Raw genomic sequence first — 23,216 nt, 5'->3', positions numbered from 1 at the left:
GGGTTTCTCTGAGTAACAGCTTCCTGGAACTTGCTCTGTAGACCAGGCTAGCCTTGAACTCACAGAGATCCACTTGCCTCTATCTGCTGAGCGCCACCACCACCTGGCTAAGGCAATGATTCTTAGACTCTGTAGACTCACAATTCCTTTTACCCTAGTAGAACTTAAATTCAGTGAGTTTTTATTTGGATAGTCATATCTTTACTATTTACTGGAGTCGGGAAAATAAAAATGACAATTTTTTTTTTTGTTTTTGGTTTTGAGACAGATTCTTGTTAGGTATATATAGCCCATCCTGGACCTGAACTGGAGATTCTCCTGCCTCAGCCTCCCACGTACAGAGATTACAGGCACAATCAACCAAGAAACATTTGTTTTTAGTTTGATTTTTAGGTTTGTCTTATTTTATGTATATGGGTGTTTGCCTGTGTGTATCTTTGCCACATGCTTGCCTGGTGCCCTTGGAGGCCAGAAGAAGTTGTCAGACCTCTGGAAATTGGAGTTGGAGGTAGTTGTGAGCTGCTATGTAGATGCTGGGAACCTGGGTCCTCTGGAAGAACAGCAAGTGCTTCTAACTGCTGAGCATCTCTTCAGATCCAAAACTTAGATTGCTTTTCCCCCCATCTTACCCACCCCCCGCAATAGCTCTGTCCTGGAACTCCCTCTCTATACCATGCCTCTGCCTCTTGAGTGCTGGGGTTAAATTAGTGTGCCACCACTGCCCGATCAAAACTGGGAAACTTTTTTTAAAATTACATTATATAAGAGAGTGGCATGCAAAAGACTGGTTCTTTGGTATTTAGGATTTGATTTGTTGTATTATTAGTTTCTGTGTAAATTTTCCACCTGTTACCGTCACATTATTGGGCTTGCACACAGGGACTTGCACAAGCTGGCAAAGACTATTGCTGAGCTGCATTTTCAGCCTTAGAACATGTTCTTCTAAAAATGTGATATATTGTTTAAAATATCATGCATTTATACATGGGAATGCAGCATTCTCTTTGTAATTAATTGAGAGTTGTCCATGACACTGTTCAAATCTTCAGCTGGGCATTGGTGACACATGCCTTTAATCCCAGTACTCTGTGGAAGGCAGAGGCAGGCGGAACTCTCTGTGAGTTCGAGACCAGCCTGGTCTACAAGAGCTAGTTCCAGGACAGGCTCCAAAGCTATAGAGAAACCCTGTCTCAAAAAAACCAAAAAAAAAAAAAAAAAAAAAAAAAAACCTGAAAAATTTCAAATCTTCATGTATTCTAATCAGCTTTGGGCTGCTCTTTCTTGCATCTCCCTTTACCTCTTTCCCATTCTCCCTCCTTCCATTAGTAAGCAATACCCTGTGCTGTCCCCTACCCCCACCCATCGATTAGTCTCTGAGAGTCTTAAGGTTTTTGAACTCTTGAAATGATATTTTACACTATAAACTTCGAGTTTTAGCTTATGTTTTATTTTTGAGGCAAGTTCTAATGTAGCTCGGACTGCTCTCAGATTTGATGTGTGGCTGAAGATGACCCTGAATGAACTCTTATCCTCATTTTTAGACTTATTTATTTTATTTATTAGTGTGAGTGGTTTGCTCACATGTATGTATGTGCACCACATTTATGCCTAGTATCTGTGGAGTCTTGTCTGGAAGAGGATTATGGGAATCCCTGTAACTGGAATTACCAATAGTGAGCCATCATGAACCAACATAATTTATTAATATGTTGTCACAATGGCATTTCTATGTGTTTAGTTTAAACTCTTAGCTCTCTGAGTAGAACTTATTGCCTTTAGCTTTTGTTACCTACTATGAGGATTTCTTTACTTTTTTGTTTGTTTGTTTGTTTGTTTTGTTTTGTTTTTTCAACATGGGGGTTTTTCTGTAGCTTTGAAGCCTGTCCTGGAACTAGTTCTTGTAGACCAGGCTGGCCTTGAACTCATAGAGATCCTCCTACCTCTGCCTCCCAAGTACTGGGATTAAAGGCATGTGTCACCAATGCCTGGCTCTTTACTTATTTTTTTGAGTCAAGTGTAATTTCATTGAATGGTCTGTCCTGTTTAAGAGACAAACCCCACCCACTCCCCCCACCCCTCTGTCCCTGAGGCAGGCAGATCTTCCTTCCTGCTTGAAGCCTGAGTCTCTTTCTTTTTAGTCTCCCTCTCATAGAGGCAGCTTCTTCCTCTCTGGACTTCTTGCCTTCCCCTCTTTTCTCTTTCCATCCCTCCCTCTCTGCCTCTTTGCCTCTCTGCTCTTCTCCTTTTCTCCCTTTCCCTTCCATAACACACTAAATAAATATCCAACCTCACTCTCCATGGCATGCCTATCCGTCTGTCTCCCTGGTTCCCTGTCTGGGACTAGCTTTTTGGAGACCTGTGTCGTGGTCTTGTGGCATGCCCATCTGTCTCTCTCTCCTTGTGGTCTGCTGCAGTCACTCTGGGAACTGTGCCATCCCTACCTGGGACTGGCTGCTCTTGCACATGGCCCGCTGCAGCCACTGGGGATCTGCAGCATTTTTAATTACTCCATTACATCAAAGTCTTGCTGTGTTGTCCTACCTGACATAGAACAAACATACAGAGCAAAAGGAACCAAACCCAGGTCATCTGCAAGAGTATTCGGTTCTAAGCCATCTGAAGTTCTAAGCCATCTCTCCACTCCCCCTTTATTATCTTGCTTTTACCTTCCAACAGTGGAGATTCTGGCATGTATTATGCCCAACAGAAGTTGAGGTCAGAATGACTGTTACTATACATGAAGTCACTTTCTGTGAAGGGAAAGAAAAAAATGATTTAAAGACAAAGTAGTGTTTTGTCTATTTCTTTTTCTGTCTTTATTTTTTTTAATTGAAGGTGCATACATGCGCACGTGCATGTGTGTGTGTGTGTGTGTGTGTGTGTGAGAGAGAGAGAGAGAGAGAGAGAGAGAGAGAGAGAGAGAGAGAGAGAGAGAGGAGAGAGAGAGAGAGAGAGAGAGAGAGAGAATATGTGGAAGTCAGGAAGTCAGGTGATATTTTTAGTACTTGATTCTTAAGGCAGAGTCTACATACTCCAGACTAGCTAACCCTGAAGTTTCCACTTCTAGCTCCTCCTTCCATCTCATTGTAGATGCTGGCATTACAGTTGAATCCGATGGCTATTTACATGGTTCTGGAGATTCCAGAGCCTGGTGACACATACCTTTAATCCCAACACTCAGAAGGCAAAGGCAGTCGAATCTGTGTGAGTTCATGGTCAATCTGGCAAGTTTTAGATCATTCAGGATTATAATAGTAAGGCCCTGTCTTAAAAAAAAAAAAAATAAAACACAGCTCTGGAAATGGAATGTGGGTTGTCAGACTATATGCAAGCACGTTGCTTGACTGAGCCCTCACCTTGGCATTGCTTTGTCCCATTTTGTTATTTTTCAGTTTTAATATTCATTTTATTTAGATTTTCAAGTACTACAGCTTCAGTATATGAGATTGTTTTTTTAAAGACTTACTTTTAGTTTTAACTTTGAATACACCTTTGTGTCTGTATATGGTATGTGCAGATGTGTCCAGGTGCCTGCTGAGGCTAGAAGAGAGCATCAGGCCCTGCGGAGCTGGAGGTGCAGCAGTTGTGAGCTGCCAGACTGAACTCAAATTCCCTGTAGGAGCAAACACATGCTCCTACCACTGAGCCATCTCTCTAGTGCCCAGCACATGTTGTCTTTGGAAATGAAGTTGGAAACACTTTTCTAGATCCAAAAACCATGTGGAGAAGATTTTATTTTCCTAAGTGCTTTATTCAGAAAATAGTTACAGTACTAAGCGAAAATATGCCTCAGCCAACCATAAGTTTATAAGGCTATAGGGACAGAACTGAAGCATTTGATGGGCATTTCTAGTATAGCCACAATGCATGAGGCGTGGACATTGCTGCATATCTTTCTAGAACACTTAAAGCATCTCTAGACCTTTTAGTTTTGTTTTGGTTTTTCAAGACAGGGTTTCTCTGTGTAGCCCTGGCTGTCCTGGAAATCACTAGATCAGGCTGACCTTGAACTCACAGAGCTCTGCCTATCTCTGCCTCTGAGGGCTGTAATTAAAGGTGTATACCTCCACCACCCAGCTCTTTTTGTTTATTTGTTGGTTTAAACTTAAATTTTATTTTATATGTTATGGATGTTTTACCTGTTCGTATGCCAGTGCACCATGTGCATGCCTGGTGCCCATGGAGGCCAGAAGAGAACAGTGGATCCTTTGGAACTAGAGCTATAGACAGTTGTGAACTGTCCGGTGGGTGTTAGGAATCAAACCTGGATCCTCTTGAAGAATCCCATGCTTGAAGAGCAGTCAGTGCTCTTCACCACTGACCAATCTCTCCAGCCTCTAAACATTTTTGATTCTCACAGTTCAGAACTGCTATCTGGTGGATAGGAGCCAGGAATATTGCCAAATGTACAGAGCAGGCCCCTATTGCAAAGGATTACCTCAGAAAATGTCAGCAGCACTCCTGTGGTGGTGGTGGGGACCCTCGCCCTTACCCGGGCCTGACAAGGAGTGGTGATGAAGTGACACCTACTGTCTGGTACAGGCTGGCCAGTGGTGAGGAAGGGCAGCTGTGCAGGGTGGAACTGAGTCCATTTCCATGTAATGGGAAAAATGAACGTGACTTCTTTCTTGTAGGAAATTGTTTACTGCAGCGGGCAGCCGGGGCAGGAAATGAGGCTGCGGCTCTTTTCCTGGCAACCAGTGGTGCCCATGCCAACCACAGGAACAAATGGGTAAGTTTGGAAAGGGCAGCCTGGGGAATGACTGTGGTCTGTGAAAGAAATGGCAGAAAAAATGATATAGTCCTTTTTTTTCACTTTTTTTTTTTTTTTTTTTTTTTTTTTTTTTTTTTTTGGTTTTTTCGAGACAGGGTTTCCCTGTAGTTTCTAGAGCCTGTCCTGGAACTAGCTCTTGTAGACCAGGCTGGCCTCGAACTCAGAGATCCGCCTGCTTCTGCCTCCCGAGTGCTGGGATTAAAGGCGTGCGCCACCACCGCCCGGCTCTTTTTTTCACTTTTGTGAATGTACATTCATATGACCAGTGTAAAAGGGACTCTTGTATGTCCTCAAATATTAGTTGACCGATTTGGTCAGCAACCATTGTATAGCCGTGTCCAGAACTAGATCCTGTAGACTTTGTAATGGGATAGAAATGAGCAAACAAGAATGTAAACAAGGGCTGTGATAGCTTCTTTTGGTTTTGAGATAGTTTTAATAACCCGGCTGACCTTAAGATGCTCTGTAGAGGCTGACCTCAAACTTGTTCTCTCCTGTCTTAGCCTCTCCAGTGCTGGAATCGTAGGCATGTGCTGTCCTGTCTGGCTCCTGCAGGACTGCTGCTTCAGTCTGCCTCTAGGTATCAGCACTGACCCAAGCATGGTCTTCCCTCACCTGCAGTTCTCCCTTTAGGTTCAGTTACCTGTGGTCAGTCATGGTCTGAAAATATTAAATGGAAAATTGTGAAAATATCCCATAAATTTTAGGTTATCCACCAGAGTAACATCATGAAGTCTCACACAGTCCTAGTTTGTGGCTCACCCCTTCATCCAGTGTGTCCCTCCCTGATGCATATGCTGCTTGCCTGTCAGTCTCTTAGCAGCTCTCTCATAAGATGGACTGACTTGGTTTCAGTGCCCATCTTCATTGTCACCATGCCTGTCCCTTGTCATTTACCTTCCCTCCTCACAGGAAGGGTGAATACAGAACAGAAGATATTTTGAAAGACCACATTCACGTGACTTTATTTAGAGCCTGTTATTATAATTGCTTTATTTTATTGTTGGCCTACAACCCCCTTTCTGTGCCTAAATAATAAATATTATCATAAGTACTTCATTAGGAAAAAATAGACATAGGGTTTGGTATTCCCTATGTTTTCAGGCAAACCATCTTTGAAGTGTCAAAGATTCTATTTCCTGCAATCAGGGAAACCACTGTTAGTGTCAGCAGTAGATCTTTGGGGTAGTAGTGAGTTAACCAGCTTTCTCACTTTCTGCATTAGTCTTACACAATGTATTTGGCTTTCTAAGCTTCAGTTTCAACAGCTATAAAATGGAGTTAGTCTTGATATCATAGGGAATTGGTAAAATAAAAAGAAATAGGGGCTGGAGAGGCAACGACTACTGATTAATAGTGCCACCTGCTCTTCCAGAGGACTTTAGCTTTGTTTCCAGCACTCATGTTGAACAGGCTCACAGCTACCTGTGACTCCAACTCTAGGGGCATCTAAAATCTGGCTTTTGTAGGCACCTGCACTCAATTACATACACCCCCACACAAGTGTGCATAATTAAATATAAAATAAATCTTTTTTTTAAAAAAGGATGTATATTAACATACTGTCAGGAACCTTAGATACTAAATGCTGGTTTTTTATGGAGTTTTCCACCAGGAGGCTGCTTTTTTTCCTTTAGTTGTCCTAGTTTCAGAAAGGTCAGTCTGGGATACACAACACATATCTCAAAAACAAAGAAGAGAGGCTGGAGAGATGGCTCAGAGGTTAAGAGCACTGACTGCTCTTCCAGAGGTCCTGAGTTCAATTCCCAGCAACCACATGGTGGTTTACAGCCATCTATAATGAATGAGATCTGGTGCCCTCTTCTGGCATGCAAGCATACATGGAAGGAATGTTGTATACATAATAAATAAATAAATCTTAAAAAAAAAAAAAGAAGAAAATAACAGGAGTAGACAAGGACACTAATGGACATGTGTAGAGAGAAGGGCCGAGCAGGAGTGTAGCCTGGTCAGGTACCTATGGGCTTAGGAAGTAAGACTGTCCTTTTGACAGTTCCACTTTTTGGGGTAAAAATCATCCAACTGTATGTTTATATACATTATAAACTTACACATACACAAAAATGAATAGGTGTATTTTCAAATATTCAGTCATGGGAGAGAAAACATTAAATTCATAATTTAGAGGAAGAGAATTGTGTGCTGGAGGTCATGAGGAAGGCAAGACTTAAAATGTTCTCATACCTTTGAGTACCAGGTTTGATACCTCTAATACCATTAAAATGTCTTTAGTGGTGTTTGTCCCTAGGAGCCCCTCTCACCCTCAGGTGTTCTTTCTCACCTGTTCTTAATAAATCTGTGTTTTAAAGAAAATCCCTTTAATTTTAAAGTTAGGGAAGGAAGTCTTAATCAGAGTTCTAGATGAAGTTGATTTGAGCAATTTAAAGCAACAATTGCTAGTAAATGTTAAAGAAAAGTGGCTAGGAAGTAGCTAGCCCTGCGTACCTCAGGCCATGGGGCTGTTGTTGTTTTCTAGTATTGAATTTGGTGCTACCTGGTAATTGTTGGCTATTTCTAAATAGAGAAATAAATTCTTTGAGTAATTAGGAAAAAATGTAAGAACAAAGTAAAGGGATAACCAGGGTGGTCCTGGAAGAAAAAAGACAGAAAGATGCTTGGGAAGACACTAGACAAACTAAAGGTTGATGGTACTGAGGGAGACCCATGAGGTCAGCTTGTAACAGGAGGAACCTAGGGCTGTGACTGGCAGTGTGGTCTAAGTTTTGGTACTTCCATTTTCTCTATTCTTTTGTGTCAGGAACTACTAATTTCCTACCAAAGTGATTTGAGTTTTTGTTTCATTCAGGGAGAAACTCCGTTGCATACAGCTTGTCGGCATGGCCTGGCGAACCTCACAGCAGAACTCCTGCAGCAAGGTGCAAATCCAAACCTGCAGACAGAGGAGGCTGTGCCTGTGCCTAAAGAGACTCCGGTCCCAATGGGTTCTGCAGATGGCATCTACCTGCAGACACCGTTGCACATGGCAATTGCCTATAACCATCCAGATGTGGTGTCTATCATCCTGGAGCAGAAAGGTAGGTGGTTGGGTATGATGCCCATCATTATTAGCTGTGGAAGATAGTTGTTTGGGCAGTTGATTTCAGAGACAGTTACTTCCATTTGTGAGTCTTACACAGCTATCTGCAGTTATCGCTTACAGTACAGCCTCTGTGTGTAGTCTGTTTTCATTGTGTGGGGAATGTTGAAGTTCTAAGAAAATGAATTTACCTTAAAAATTTTCCTCCAAACATAACAGGTCTCTGGATTTCCCTTCCCCAAATCTTACAGATTTTCTCCTTTTGAAAAGCAGTTGTATTTCTGGCCAGTCAGTTAATTTATAAGTGAGTCTTATCCTCTTGAATGCCTTAAATGTGATCTAAGGAGCCACGTGTGGTGGCTCACATTTATAATCCCAGCACTCAGGAGTCAGAGACAAGAAGATTGCAAGAAATTTGAGGCTAACCAGGGCTACCAGTGAGACCCTATTTTCTTCCTCCGCCTTGATGAAAAAAAGAAAAAAAAAAGTGGTTCTGTCAGCCATAAGATAGTGAACTCAACTCTTTCCTTTTAAAAAACATTTAGCCAATGCTCTTCATGCCACCAACAACTTACAAATTATTCCGGACTTCAGCCTCAAGGACTCCAGAGACCAAACTGTGCTAGGCCTGGCGTTATGGACTGGTGAGTTATATCAAAGGCTGTTGATTCTCAGATAGGAAGTGAGTAGGTGGGTAGACTAGAGGAGGGCAGGGTGACATGGTGGGGCTATTGATTTTGTCATAAAATAATTTTTTTGTCTGTTATGTTCGTTAAAAACTTTCCACCTTTGAGAAGCTTGGCAGGTCTGTCTGTTGTCAGAAATGGAAAAGCCAAGTATGCATGAATTGGACGTTTTTATTTCCCAGGTATGCACACAATCGCGGCCCAGCTTCTGGGTTCCGGAGCATCTATCAATGACACCATGTCAGATGGGCAGACTTTGCTGCACATGGCCATACGGCGGCAGGACAGCAAGAGCGCACTTTTCCTCCTGGAGCACCAAGCCGATATAAATGTCAGGTGGGGTGGAGTGGCATGCTCTCTTGTAACTCCCAGTCATCTCATATTTAATTGAGGTGCTTCAGGATCAGAGCCTGGGTTTTAGATGGGAATGGGTTTTTTTTTGTTTGTTTTGTTTTTTGTTTTTTTAATTCCTTACTACATAAAGGAAAAGAAACAGTGGCTCTCAGAATGTATAAAAGGAGTCAGGCCTGTGCGGTGCATACTTACAATTCCAGCTGCTTAGGAGACTAAGGCAAGAGGATAGTTCAAGGGTCCTTGAGCAAAAAAGAAAGACTCTCAAAATGAAAATTTTAAGAAAGTCTAGGAACTGAGTATAGTGGCATACATCTTTAATCCTAGCACTCCAGAGGAAGAAGCAGGCAAATCTCCATGCATTTAAGGCTAGCCTGGTGTACACAGTGAGACCCTATCCCTAAAAACAAAATATAAAAAGGTAGGAACCAGTACTCTGTTTGAGAGCTTACCTGATGTACTTGACTCATATCCAATCCCAGGATGTCAAAAGGGAGATTATACAAAAATGGGGTGGTAGCAGAGCACTTGCTGAATGCCTCAGGATCAGTCCCTAATTCATGTCCTCTAACAAAAAGTACAAACTTGGTTATAAGTGAGTATGACTGGTGGATATTTACAGTCATAGCCAAACTGTACTCTTTCCTTATTGGTAACTTTCAGGACCAATGTACAAAATCACACAAATCTTGTCATAAAGAATCCAAAAATCAATCTTTAATAGGAATTTCAGTTGCAACAAAGACCACCTCATCAACTAGGCAACAAAGTTTAAAGAAGAAACAACCTTTAAGTTTTAAATTCCTATATTTATCTAGTATGTGCTATGTACATCTGCCACAGTGTACATGCAAAGGTCAGAGGACTTGTGGGAGTCTCTTCTCTCTCCACTGTGTTCTGAAGATCAGATTCATGTGTCAGGCTTGGTGATAGATCTGCTGAGCCATCTTGCCAGCCACATTGTGTAGTCATAGGATCCTTTCTGGATTTCCAGTGTCAAGTGACACTGAATTACAGAGTGGGGGAATAAAGTGGGTTTATTGTTTTTCTTTTGAAACAGGCTTATGTATCTCAGGCTTCCAACTCTGTAGCTGAGGATGACCTTAAACTTTTGAGGTCATCATTCTACTTATCTCTTCCAAGTTCTAGGATTGCAGGCATGTCTGCTGGGGACCAAGCCCAGGGCTTCATGAATGCTGGACAAACACTCCTACAACCAAGCTATATCTCCAGCCCTGTTTATTTGCCAGTGGCGTCTTGGCTTTGGGAAACCTAGAGAGGGCTGTTTTTACAACATTGGTTTTGATTGTGGTGGTTATGTCTTGGTAGGACTCAGGATGGGGAGACTGCCCTTCAGCTGGCTATCAAAAATCAGCTTCCACTAGTAGTTGATGCCATATGTACCCGAGGAGCTGACATGTCTGTGCCAGATGAAAAAGGGAACCCACCACTGTGGCTTGCCTTGGCAAGTAATCTGGAGGACATCGCTTCCACTCTGGTGAGTCACAGATAACAGAGCCTCTGCTCACAGATGAAGATATGTCGTGTCAAAGATGGATTTGGTTCCTGCCATAGGAGCAAGATGTCAGCCAAGTAACAAGCCAGGTCAAGGACAAACAGTGGGAAGTTACATTAACAAGTCCAAGATTATAGGGCTGGAGACATAAGTTAAGAGCACTTGTTCTCACAGAGGACCCAGATTTGACTTCCAGCACTCACATGGTGGTTCTCTATCCTAACTCCAGTTCAGAGAATCTGATGCCTCTTTCTGACATCAGTAGTCACCAGGCATGTATGTAATATACAGACTTATGTGCAGGAAAAACACGTATATGCATAAAAATAAAATAAGTCTAATGAACTGAAGCTCAGCTAGGTGTGGTGTATTCACTTTTAATCCCAGCACTGAGTTGGGATTAAAGGCTATGGCATCTCTGAGAGTACAAGGTCAGCCTAGGCCACAAAGCAAGTTCCAGACTACCAGGACTATACAATGAGACCCCCTGTCTGAGGTGGGAGCTGGCCAGCACTTCTCTCTGGGCTGTTTTCATAAGAGAAAACCACAGAGGGGTGTTAGAGTGGAGGGATTGCCTCAAGTCTCCTAGTGGGGGCTGATTTGATGCTGTGGGCATCAGTATATTACTAAATCTTCAAACCTCAGGTTTATCTATATGTTGACAAGAGAGATCTAAAAAGTGAGGTAAGCCTGGAGTCTCTAATTTATCACTCTGAGAGCCTGCATGATGACATTGAGGTTTTTATCAACTGTTTTGAGGGATTACCTATTTATTACAGGTGTATGTTGCTGGAGGACTTTGGAGTACACATAGAAGCAGGCACTGTCCTTAGTAGAACACAGCTGAAAAGGCGCTAATATATACTTCTGAAAACCATGTCCATAGGACATAGTTTAAGAATTTTCACAGAGCAGATTATATTTAATTTTTTAATGTGTATGGTGTTTTGCCTGCATGTATGTTTGTGCACCATTTACATGCCTGGTGCTCATAGAGGCCAGAAAAGGGCATCAGATCCCCTGGAACTGGAGTTCCAGATGGTTGTGAGCCATTGTGTGGAGACTAGAAATCAAAGCTGTATCCTCTAGAAAAGCAGCCAGTGCTCCTAATCAATGAGTCAGTTCCCAAAGAGCAGATTTTAATCAGTGTTTATAAGACTAATGCATGGTTATAATTGATAAAGTCATCAGTTACTTATTGACCATGTCTTATCTGAAAAGTAATACACATATTGCTCAGAATTGAAAATAAACATTTTTATTTTTGCTCAGCAATGTTTGTGAGAAAACTGTGTTTCTCTGCAGGTGAGACATGGTTGTGATGCCACATGCTGGGGCCCAGGACCTAGTGGGTGTCTTCAGACACTTCTGCACAGAGCCATTGATGAGAACAATGAGTCCACTGCCTGCTTTCTTATTCGCAGGTCTGAGAAGCCAAAGTATCTCTCACTTATTCTGCTTACTGCCAATCACCTCTTTCTTATGTTTAGTACCTTAGTTTTGACATGCCTATAGCTGGCTTTGACGTTCATAATTAAGATTATCAGCAGGTCACTGTTCTATCATGTCAAGTCAGCTAAGAACCACGTAGCTGTGGAGGAGGGAGGGGCTCACATCCTGGATCTTCTCCTTTGGGAATTGCATTGACCCCTTTTACTTTCAGACCAGTTCCCACTGTGAAGTCAGGAAGCTAGCTTGAGACCATATGGGCTCTTCTGGGCCCCACCACAACACATGAACTTAATGTAAAAGTTTGTAGCCCTCTTAGGGAGCAGGATATGAGGAGGCAAGGTAATTTGGGAAACTTTGCAAATAGTGTTTCTCAGTGTTTGAATATCCCTAGGAAGTCTGCAACAGTTCTGATTCCCTTGTTGCCCCTAAGACCAATTACAAGAGAGGCTATGGCAGTGGTGGCACCCAGGCCCTAGAACTTGATGCCAAGGACCAGGGCTAGCAGAATGTGGCTGTGGTGGTTTTGTTGTTAAAGTGGGTAAAGCTGCTGCTGGGCAAGATTGATGGTGACTTTCTGTTTCCCTGTTTTAGTGGCTGTGATGTGAACAGTCCTAGACAACCAGGTACTGATGGAGAAGGAGAGGAAGAGGCAAGAGATGGGCAGACCCCTCTGCATTTGGCAGCTTCATGGGGACTAGAAGAGACAGTGCAATGTCTTTTGGAATTTGGTGCCAATGTCAATGCACAGGTATACAGTTTTTATTTTCTGGGGAGGTAAACTTGGAGGAATCTTTTCTTGTGGCAAGGGACCTTGTACCTTCCCCAATTCTAGACTTCTGTTTTATAAACTGGACTTTATTATGGCAGATAGTGACTTTCTTGAGTCATTTAGGCTGTCTGGTAATTGAATTGATTTCAGGTTAATTCTCTGTGCCTTGTTCTTCAACATAAAGAAGGTTGTTCTCTCTGTTGTACCTTCCTTCTTAGTGCCCTTAACGATTTCTGCACAGAATTGGATTAGTCTCACACTGAGGGCTAAGGACTGTTAATGGGACTGTGTCCTATTAATTAGCTCACTGATGCTTTTCAGCAATTAGACCTGTGAAGTGAGTGTATATGTGGGCTTGCGTGTGTCTGTCTGTCGTTGTATAGGCAGGCAGGCAGGCAAAAAGACAACCTTGAGTTTCAGGCACTGTCCACCTAATATATTGTTTTTTTTTTTTTAATATTTATTTATTTATTATGTATACAATATTCCGTCTGTGTGTATGCCTGCAGGCCAGAAGAGGGCACCAGACTCCATTACAGATGGTTGTGAGCCACCATGTGGTTGCTGGGAATTGAACTCAGGACCTTTGGAGGAGCAGACAATTCTCTTAACCTCTGAGCCATCTCTCCAGCCCTAATATATTGTTTTAAGATTTACTCTTATGTGTATGAGTGTTTTGCCTGCATGTGTATAAGTACTACATGATCTCAAACACAGGGTCTCATAACTGAAATTTATTTTAAAAGTTACCTCCCGTCATATTGTCCCTGAGTTTTATCTTTTGCATTAGACATGGGAATCTATACCTTTTCTCCATAGGATGCAGAAGGAAGAACACCTGTCCATGTGGCTATCAGCAACCAGCATAGTGTCATCATTCAGCTGTTGATTTCTCACCCTAACATTGAGTTGAGTGTACGAGACAGACAAGGGCTGACCCCTTTTGCCTGCGCCATGACTTACAAGAACAATAAGGCAGCCGAAGCTATTCTAAAACGAGAGTCTGGGGCTGCCGAGCAGGTCAGTTACCAACCACCACCATTACCACAGCAGGATGTCTCATGGAGACTAACCAGATGTCAGAAGGTCCCTTCTACACAAAGACACTTGTTTTAAAATTTAAATTCCCCCTTTTCTGAAAATTTAGCTGTTCTCTTGTCCTGTGTCCGATGTCTGAAGCGTGACCTGGTGATTTGGACATGGCTGGGAAAGGGAACTCCCATGACGGCCTGACATTAGAATTCTGTTGGTATGCAGTTTAGCTCACTCTCTGCATTTGCTGGATGCTCTAGTAATGAATGCCTCTAAAATACAAAAATTGAATTTGACGTACTTGGGTTGTTGGGCAGCTTTCTGAGTGTTTTAGAGGTATTGTTACTGAGCACATGCACTTTCGTTGTTCTTTACCATGTATTTATCATCTCCTAGATCCTGGTTACTACAGTGGGTGGGAAGTGATGATAATGATTGATGTGTGCTGAAAGCTGGAATAGGTTTGTCAGGTCAGTCTCACAGAAACCTGGTTCCAGCCAGCTTGTAGAATTTTGCCAAGATTTAGAAGTAACTGTTCATGATGAGTTGAGACATTGGGCCTGAATGAAATGCAGTCCTGGCATGTAGATGACTGTTTTCTTAGCACAGGCTTTAGTACCTTGCCTTTATCATTTTCTTACGTGTGACTGGATGTATAGCTTTTAACTTTGCCCATGCTCAGACTAAGTGTAAGATAGTCATGAATTGGGTTCTCCATCTAGAATAAAACTGGTACTACTAATCTGAGTTCTTTGCAAATTTGATTTATGCCAGCACACACAGTAGACTCTGGAGGGAAGGGTAATGCGGAGTTTGGAGTATGTCGTCCCTTGAGCAGTGGTTCTAATGATGTTCTGATGATTTCCTCTAACTATAGTATGTGGTGGAGTTTGACCTGAGGAAGCTTTTGGCTACTTCTTATCAGCTTGTCTGGCATCTGCCTCCCATTATGTAATACTCTAAAGCTTAAGAAAATTTTTGAAGCCTGTTTGGCTACTCAGGGATCCAAGATGGTTATATGGTTTGGTCAAGACAGAGGCCTTGTAGCTAATCATCACATTTGCTTCTTCCTGAACAGCCCCAGCCACTCAAGTGCCTTCCTTCTTTCAGTTAGTCCCTTCTTGGCTTTCCATGGCAGTTCCTACTGTAGGAAGGTGCCAGGATAGCAGGTCCCTTCTGATCACGTGCATGTGTATACAATGGTTGTTCTAGAGGTGGGGTGGCATTTACTGTTGGAGCTCTGGAACTGAGGAAGGGTCGTTCATGACTTTTCCAGTGACCCGTGTTCAGCTTATGGACATCAGGAGGATCCCCCTTTTTTTTTTTAAAAAGGAACTGGCTAATAGTGTGGTTCTTACTTGTTTGTTGTTGTAGGTAGATAATAAAGGTCGGAATTTTCTTCATGTGGCAGTTCAGAACTCTGACATCGAAAGTGTCTTGTTCCTGATCAGTGTCCAGGCCAATGTGAATTCCAGAGTCCAGGATGCTTCCAAGTTGACCCCTCTGCACCTTGCTGTTCAAGCAGGCTCAGAGATCATTGTCCGAAATCTGGTAAGCCACAGGGAAACACAAAGCCAAGCATGCTTCAGTTTATGCGCAAAAGTTATCCTTGGAGCTGTTGTGAATGAAAAGCATGAATCTGGGGAACCAAACCAGGAGGACAGATGTGTAAAGAAATTGTAGGTTCCAAGTGCCCTAGTGCACGTGCTGGACATAGACCTAGAGATGCTGGAGTCAGCCTTGAGGGCCAAGGAGGATTTGACAGACAACAGAAAGGGACCAGAGGTCAGCTATGTTGTCTGCCTACTATTAGGCTCTCAGCTGAGACTTTTATCCTTCCTCCTTCCCTTCCTCCATCCATCCTTCCTTTTCTGTGTTTGTCCTTTTTTTCCCATCCTGCTAACATGGATGACCTAGAACACTCTATGCAGGTCAATCTGGTCCCATACTAACAGATCCACCTGCCTCAGCCTCCCAAGTTCCACAATTTCCAGATTACCTAAGACTTTTAAATGAGCTGTCTCTTAATTCTCAAAACTCCAGAAGGAAATTTTTATACATTTATAATAAAGAGAGGTTAAAAAGAATTCCCCTACGAATTTTATATAGTGATTCATATAACTAGATTTGAGCTTAACTCAAAGCCTGATTTTCTAGCACCGAGTGTCAGATAGGGAACAAGCCTGAGAAAGAAAGGGTGTGGTGGTTAGATAGAATGTATGTGGGTATTTTATTATATAGGGGGATTTTGAAACTTGAGAATTACAAGCAGTATGGACATTCTTACTGTGTCCTAATGAACATTGAACATACCGGTAGATAATTTGCCCTTGGCACAGGTTTTCCTGTGTTTGCCTCAGTAGGAATTTCTGTAAGATCCTCATGAGGGTAAACTGAGATAAGAGAATACCTGTAGACTTGGACCTACTAATGGTACTCTGAACTATAGGAGAGGCCGATTGAGTAATCAACTTTAACAGCTTCTTGCAGGAGCCAAGGTGAATGAATTAACCAAGCATCGCCAGACCGCCCTCCATCTTGCTGCCCAGCAGGACCTTCCCACCATCTGCTCAGTCCTCCTAGAGAATGGAGTGGACTTTGCTGCTGTGGATGAGAATGGAAATAATGGTAATTCCTAGGCATCACATATGTACAGTGTGTGTGCTTGGGCAGTCCTGTTCTAGTGGAATTACAATGCACCCTGGATTGCTCCCCTCAGGAAGGTTGGCTTGTATAGGAACAGAGCTCTGGACAGGTCCTGCCACTAAGCAGCTTCCCAATTTGATCATAACCCTGGGAGTTTAAAGTGTTTAGTTTTCAATTTCATTTTTTTTTTTTTTTTTGGTTTTTCGAGACAGGGTTTCTCTGTAGCTTTGGAGCCTGTCCTGGAACTAGCTCTTGTAGACCAGGCTGGTCTCGAACTCACAGAGATCCGCCCGCCTCTGCCTCCCAAGTGCTGGGATTAGAGGCGTGCGCCACCACCGCCCGTCAATTTCATTTTTTAAAAGATTTTTAAATAATTATTTAAAATTAGGTCCATGGCCGGGTGGTGGTGGCGCACGTCTTTAATCCCAGCACTTGGGAGGCAGAGGCGGGTGGATCTCTGTGAGTTCGAGGCCAGCCTGGTCTATAAGAGCTAGCTCCAGGACAGGCTCCAAAGCTGCAGAGAAACCCTGCCTTCGAAAAAACAATTAGGTCTATGTAAGGGAATGTGCACGTGAGTGCCAGTATCCTCAGAGGCCAGAGGTGTTAGATCCTCAGGAACTGGAGTTATAGGCTGTTGGGTGCTAGGAATTGAACTAAGATCCTCTGCGAGAGCACTGTATGCTCTTAACTTCTGAACCATCTCTAGAGCCCAATGACTTCTTTCAGTTCTTTCAGTTTTTTTTTTCTTTATGTACATTTCTAGAGGACAATTTACAGGAGTCAGTTCTTTTATACATGTGGGTCCTGGGGATTATATTTAGGTCTTCAGACTTAGTGGCAAGTACCTTTACCCAGTGGTCTATGAGGCCCTTTTGCTTTACGTGTGTGTGTGTGTGTGTGTGTGTGTGTGTGTGTGTGTGTCTTTTTTGCTGCTCTGACAATGCACCATGACTGTCATGCCGGGAGCATGCAACAGATAGGCAAGCACGCAGTAGCTGAGAGTTTATATCTAAGCCACAATCATGAGGCAAAAAGAAAGCGAGTTAACTGGGAATGGCATGGGCTTTTTTCAGTGACACACCTCCTCCAACAAGGCCATACCTCCTAATCATTCCCAAACAGTTGCACTAAATGTAACAAATATAGAATCATCCAATATATGATCCTATGGGGGCCATTCTCATTCAGACAGTAAGAGACAGGGAGGAAACGCAGACAGAAGTAGCTTTCTGTGAAGCCATTAAATTTCATCTTTGAACTACCATCAGCATAGAAGGCATGGCTTACAAGATTGCGCTAATAACTCATGGTGGGGAAGGGAGAGGATATGAAAGGATGGCTCTGTACTTGGTGGATCACTGAGTGCATTTAGATGGGGTGGGGAGGAGACAGAGCTTTCTCTGTTTGCTTCTGGACTTGCAAAGTAAGAGGATTTTCTCCCCAGCTCTTCATCTTGCGGTCATGCATGGTCGGCTCAACAACATCCGAGCTCTTCTGACAGAGTGCACAGTGGATGCTGAAGCCTTTAATCTGAGGTGAGAATGACTGGTCCCAGGCATAGACCAGGGTACCCATTGCCTCCCCAAGCCCCTGGTGCACCTGAGTAGCTTTTGGTTCTGTGTAATTTTGATTTTGTTAGTTATACTTTTGTCTGTTATATATTCTTTAGATTTAAGATTATAGAGTTCAGAAAATTCCTTCTTTGGTGTGACAGTTGTGACAGATAAATGTCTAACCTTTGCAACTCGTTTTTATCAGAGGCCAATCACCATTACACATTCTGGGACAATATGGCAAAGAGAATGCAGCAGCCATCTTTGAGCTCTTCTTAGAGTGCATGCCTGAGTATCCTCTGGACAAACCAGATGCAGAAGGCAACACAGGTATGGAAATAAGCTATCTGACTCAGCAACTGTTGAAGGTCTCCTGTATGGAATCTGGTGCTGACATCTGAAGTGCTTCAGGTACTCCAGAACCTCATACCTGTGACCAAGCAGACCTTTACCATTGTAATTGCCCTCGTCTGCCTTTTATTCAGTTAACCAGAGCCCTTCCATGCTCCCATTTCAGCAGAGATAAGATATAACCAAGACTCGGGCTCTAGGAAATGTCTCAGTACCTGTGACATGCTTTGAAGAAGTAGCACATTCTACCTAGGTGCTTTCTTTAAAAGGATAATAAGCAGGCCTCTCCAGTGTCTCCCTTTCATGTGTTTTTAACTTGCTTTTGAAATCAATCGACTTAAACTACTTGCCCAGGTTTTAGTTTAAGAGGCATGTAAGAAGAGACTTCATGTCCAGAGTTCTTCTGATTCATGGAGACTTAGTTTCAAGTGTCTTTCTCATTGTGTTGTATTTTAGTAAGGCGACTGGGCAAATTCTTAGCCTCCTTATACCCATGTCTTCATTTGATACTGGGATAAAGAGCCCTCATGTTACTGCATCATTTTGAGTTAAAAATTTAATCAAGTGTCTGCTAGGGAAAAGCCAAAGGAGCTGCTACTAGTTGTAACTTTGCAGAGAAAAACAGAATAGCTAGGTAAAAGCTTGGCTTCCTGCTGGGCCAGCATTTCACAAAGAGAGCCTCCTTTGGATAGAAGAACATTCTGGAACATGTTGTCTATATTAATTTTACTTCTCTGTATGTACAGAAATCACAAGTCTTTACATTTAAGTTACATTGGAAAGAGCTTTGTCTTTAGTGGTAAAAGCAGTGATTTTTGACTGGGAAGGGCAACTGAGAAAACTGGTTTTTTTCCTGTGTTGAATCCCTACAGTATACAGACCTTACTCTAGTAACACCTGGCTTCTGGCTGAACCTGTTTTGGAAAACTACCAGATTCTGCATAGAATTTCTGACTAGCACTTCAGACTCCTTCATGCCTGCATACTATGTCCTGCCAATGTCCTGCTCTGCCTGCCCTTTGGCAGTAGCCAGCTAGGACTGGTGGGAAACAGCCTTACCTGTGGTTTTGTTTTCTAGTGCTGCTCTTAGCATACATGAAAGGGAATGCCAATTTGTGCCGTGCCATCGTTCGGTCTGGGGCTCGCCTTGGGGTGAATAATAACCAAGGAGTCAACATTTTCAATTACCAAGTTGCCACTAAACAGCTTCTGTTTAGGTTATTAGGTAAGCAGCATACTTTCTGTACCTCCTCTACAAGCAGAGTTATAATGTGTACAAGTATTGGTGATATTTAAATATCTCTCTCCCGTTTTTTGTGTTTGGTTTTTTGAGACAGGGTTTCTCTGTGTAATGGTTGACTGTCCTCAGACTTGTTTTGTAGACTAAGCTGGGCTCAAACTCGCAGAGATCTGCCTGCCTCTGTCTCCTTAGTGCTGGGGTTAAAGGCATGTGCTACCACCACCTGGTCTAAATCTCATAATTTACTCTGAGATCTGAACCTGCTGTTTCCAGGCAACCCATGTAAGGCTCTTTCTATGAAAGGGAAGGGCCTCTTTTCTGAGTCTTTGCTTTGATTTCCCTGTTGTTTTCCCATTTCCCCTAAACCTTCAAGAAGCCCACAAGCTCTCAGCTGGTCATAGTGACTATGCCTCCTGGCTGGTTTTATTTATTTAAAAATTTTGAAAGACTTACTTTATTTGTATGAGTGTTCTGCTTGCATATGTGTATATGTACCACATGCATGCTTTGTGCCTGTGGAGGTCAGGCACCAGGTCCCCTGGAACTGGAGTTAGGATGGTTGTGAGCCCAGATGTGGTACTGGGAACTAAATCTGGGTCATCTGCAAGAAAAACGAATGCTCTTAACTATTGAGCCATTTCTCCAGCTATCAACTCTTGATTTTTTCCTTTTTCTCACTTTACATTTCCTCCCAGTTCCCATTCCCTCCCCCCTCCTGTTTCCTCCACCTTCCCCTCTGCCCTGCCCCCCACAACTCTTGGTTCTTACTTGTGTGTTTTTATGCCTTTCTTCTGAGATGATAACAAGAATTAAAATGTCCTGGGGCTGGAGAGATGGCTCAGAGGTTAAGAGCATTGCCTGCTCTTCCAAAGGTCCTGAGTTCAATTCCCAGCAACCACATGGTGGCTCACAACCGTCTGTAATGGGGTCTGGTGCCCTCTTCTGGCCTGTGGACATACACACACAGAATATTGTATACATAATAAATAAAAAAATAAAGATTAAGAATTAAAATGTCCTAAATTGAGTGTGGTGGTAGCAAACATGTATAATCCCCACAGGAAGATAGAGATGAAGGCCGGGGATGGAGAGACTTCGGTTCTGCTCCACATGGGAATCCAGTGCCCTCTTCTGGCCTCTGGGAGCACTGCACACTTGTGGTATTCATATATACACAGCACCTACACTGTGTATATAAAATTTAATTTCAATTAAAAAAGGAAAAAAGAGTTGAAAGCCAGGAGTGATCAAAATGGCTGTGTGGGTAAAGGTGCTTATACACAAGTCTGAAACACTGAATTTAGCCATCAGAATCCGTGTGACACTGAAGTTGGCTCTTGACCTCTATAGACAAACTATACTTGTGTAATACCCCCAAGCTACATGTAATAAATGACAATTTTAAAAAACATTCAAGGCCAGTCTGAGCTTCATAGCAAGTCAGGGGTGACACGTGATGACAAAGAGGATTAGAATGGTGAGGACTAAGAAAGGAAGGAGAAGTGACAGAAGCGTGCTGGATGCATCACCGTACAGTTAGTAGAAATAAGTTCTAGTGTTCTACAGCACATCAGCACTACTATACTAACAATTTTATACTCTATAAAGGACTAGATCCAACACAAAGAATGAGAAAGCTTTTTGGGGGGGGTTAGAAAATACTGTTTTATTAAGTGTATGAAAACTAATGAATAACTGAGCTAACAACAGGTGAAAAATGTAAAAACAGAGAGGCAGTAATGGGGGTATGAGGTTTTCATACCCAAAATTCTGTGAATTCTCACCACTGCCTTTGAGTGTCTGCAGTTTTTTTTTAAATTGATTTTTATTGAACTCTACATTTTTCTCTCTTCCCCTCCCTGTGTCTCCCAAGGTCCCCATGCTCCCAATTTACTCAGGAGATATTTTTCTACTTCCCAGAATGATAAAGCTTTAAGGAAAGGGAAAGTATAATTATCTTGATTGAATGATCATATATTGTACATCATCATATCTTTATACCGTATCTATCAAATGTCAATATGAAATTCTTTAGAGGGTCAGCACAATGGCTCAGCAGATGAAATGCTCGCTGCACAAGCCTGACGACCCGAGTCCTGAGTTGTCCTCCGACTGTCACAGCACTTCATGAAACACTCACATGCACCCACACATAGATTCTGTTTTTACAGACTTTCTTTCCCCTTCCTTCCTTCCTTCCTTCCTTCTTTAATGGGGCTGGAGAGATGTCTTAGTGCTGGCTGCTCTTTGAGGATCCAGGTCAATTCCAAGCATCAACGTGGTAGGTCACAACTTTTTGTAACTTCAGTTCCAAGGGATCTGACACTCCTCTTCGGCAACCCTGCAAGTATGCAGATGGCAAAAAGACATACATGCACACAGAATGCCCTTACATGTAAAAATAAAATGAAAAGGTTTTTTTTTTTTTTAAAGAAAATTGAGTTTATTTTTAAAGGATTTTCCGTGAATGTATGTGTACCTGTGTGTCTTTCATTCAGAAGTCAGAGGGTGTCATACCCCCTGGAATCGGAGTCCTTAACCATGGAGCTATCTCTTCAGCTAATAATAAACTTACATATTTTTATTTTGTGATTTATTTATTTAGTTTTTTTGAGACAGGGTTTCTCTTGTGTAATAGCTCTAACTGCCCTGGAACTGGCTCTGTAGACTGTCCTCAAACTCAGAGATCCTTCTGAGTGCTGGGATTAAAGGCATGTGCCATCACCTCCTGGCTATATTTGTTTTTTAAAGAAAGCTTTGTGCTGTTGATGTATATAATCTTAATTGTCCCTACGCTATGCACTTGGTCAGCCTTTTCAGCCCTCAGTAGGTTCCTGTGGCCGTGCTAGCTCCAAGTCACCAACCCATTTGCTGCCCCTACCTGTGCAGAGCAACAGCACCCTGCCCACGACACTTTGCCAACCTATAAAGTGCAGCTGCAACTTCTTTGCATTAGTTCTTTCTTCAGGCCATCTCTCTGTTGGTCCCAGCATACTGAGTCACTCTGTCCAGAAGTCCGAGGATCCCTTCGTTTCTTTGTTGTCCACTCATCCTGCTTGCCTGTTCAGACAGCCTCCTAAATTCAGATTCTTCTTGTTTCCTTTGTCGTAGTTCCCTCTACTGTGTTTCCAACCCTACAGCCCCTGGCAGTTTTGTTTTGGTGTGGTCTCTACTCTCCGCCTTGTGTGTTACCAAACACATGCTGCTGATTCACACCTCCAGCTGTGTTTCCTTCTGTTCCAGCATGTCTGGCAAGTGCTGATTGATTCTCCAGACTCCTGTGAATCTTCCTCTGACCAGTTGGAATGTCCCGCTCCTCCTCCTGGAGCCTGGTCTTTCCAGCACGTCACTGTGTGACAAGTAATCTTCTGTGTGTGTTACAGATATGCTCTCCAAGGAGCCTCCATGGTGTGACGGCTCCAACTGCTATGAGTGCACTGCCAAGTTTGGAGTCACAACTCGCAAACATCACTGGTAAGACCCCACCCTCATTTACAGGGGAGTAGGAGCTTTAGCTGGTGTCATCACTTCCATCGTGAGCCATGAGCCCTTCATCAGGGCAAAAGTTCACCAAACATAATGAGGAGGTGATAGAACTGAGCAGCATCCATGGTGGAGGGAGAACAGGAAAACCAGTACCACACAGACTTGTGGCTTTCCTGGGTGCTAAGGTTCCAGCACTGCCTCATAGGGTGCTAAGGACTAGATGGCAGTCTTAGAAAGGTGGGGCAGCCAATTTATCTTCATGTTTGCTTTAATTCAGCCATGTTTAGTATTTTGTTAATAAC

At 42.8% G+C, this 23,216-nt stretch overlaps 2 protein-coding genes across 8 annotated transcripts in view; one reads left to right on the top strand and one right to left on the bottom strand.

Annotated features, from left to right (window-relative positions):
• The window catches only part of Ankfy1 (ankyrin repeat and FYVE domain containing 1), a 69,551-nt gene that overhangs the window by 42,604 nt on the left and 3,731 nt on the right, over window positions 1-23,216 (top strand). For all 3 annotated transcript variants that reach the window (XM_038327625.1, XM_038327626.1, XM_038327627.1), the window contains 14 exons: window positions 4,635-4,732; window positions 7,602-7,830; window positions 8,378-8,476; window positions 8,701-8,854; window positions 10,199-10,367; window positions 11,691-11,809; window positions 12,429-12,585; window positions 13,426-13,626; window positions 15,013-15,189; window positions 16,119-16,266; window positions 17,729-17,819; window positions 18,043-18,167; window positions 19,267-19,413; window positions 22,812-22,902. In XM_038327625.1, coding sequence (XP_038183553.1) covers window positions 4,635-4,732; window positions 7,602-7,830; window positions 8,378-8,476; window positions 8,701-8,854; window positions 10,199-10,367; window positions 11,691-11,809; window positions 12,429-12,585; window positions 13,426-13,626; window positions 15,013-15,189; window positions 16,119-16,266; window positions 17,729-17,819; window positions 18,043-18,167; window positions 19,267-19,413; window positions 22,812-22,902 — 2,005 coding nt within the window. The remainder of the gene's footprint in view (window positions 1-4,634; window positions 4,733-7,601; window positions 7,831-8,377; window positions 8,477-8,700; window positions 8,855-10,198; window positions 10,368-11,690; window positions 11,810-12,428; window positions 12,586-13,425; window positions 13,627-15,012; window positions 15,190-16,118; window positions 16,267-17,728; window positions 17,820-18,042; window positions 18,168-19,266; window positions 19,414-22,811; window positions 22,903-23,216) is intronic.
• The window catches only part of LOC119812743 (neuferricin), a 35,941-nt gene continuing 22,692 nt past the window's right edge, over window positions 9,968-23,216 (bottom strand). The window contains exons 5-6 of one of the 5 annotated variants that reach the window (XM_038327629.1): window positions 14,997-15,186; window positions 9,968-10,435 (exon numbers count right to left, since the gene is read on the bottom strand). The gene's annotated coding sequence lies outside the window, so the exon portion shown is untranslated. Of the gene's footprint in view, window positions 10,436-13,325; window positions 15,187-19,970; window positions 20,030-20,156; window positions 20,376-21,624; window positions 21,770-23,216 lie in introns of those variants that run through there. The other 4 variants (XM_038327630.1, XM_038327628.1, XM_038327632.1 and 1 more) reach the window with 4 other exon arrangements.

Source organism: Arvicola amphibius, chromosome 4 (genome assembly GCF_903992535.2).
Source record: "Arvicola amphibius chromosome 4, mArvAmp1.2, whole genome shotgun sequence".
Classification (NCBI taxonomy): Eukaryota; Metazoa; Chordata; class Mammalia; order Rodentia; family Cricetidae; genus Arvicola; species Arvicola amphibius.
Note: the sequence above shows the minus strand (reverse complement) of the source record. Positions and strands in the feature narration are given on the sequence as shown.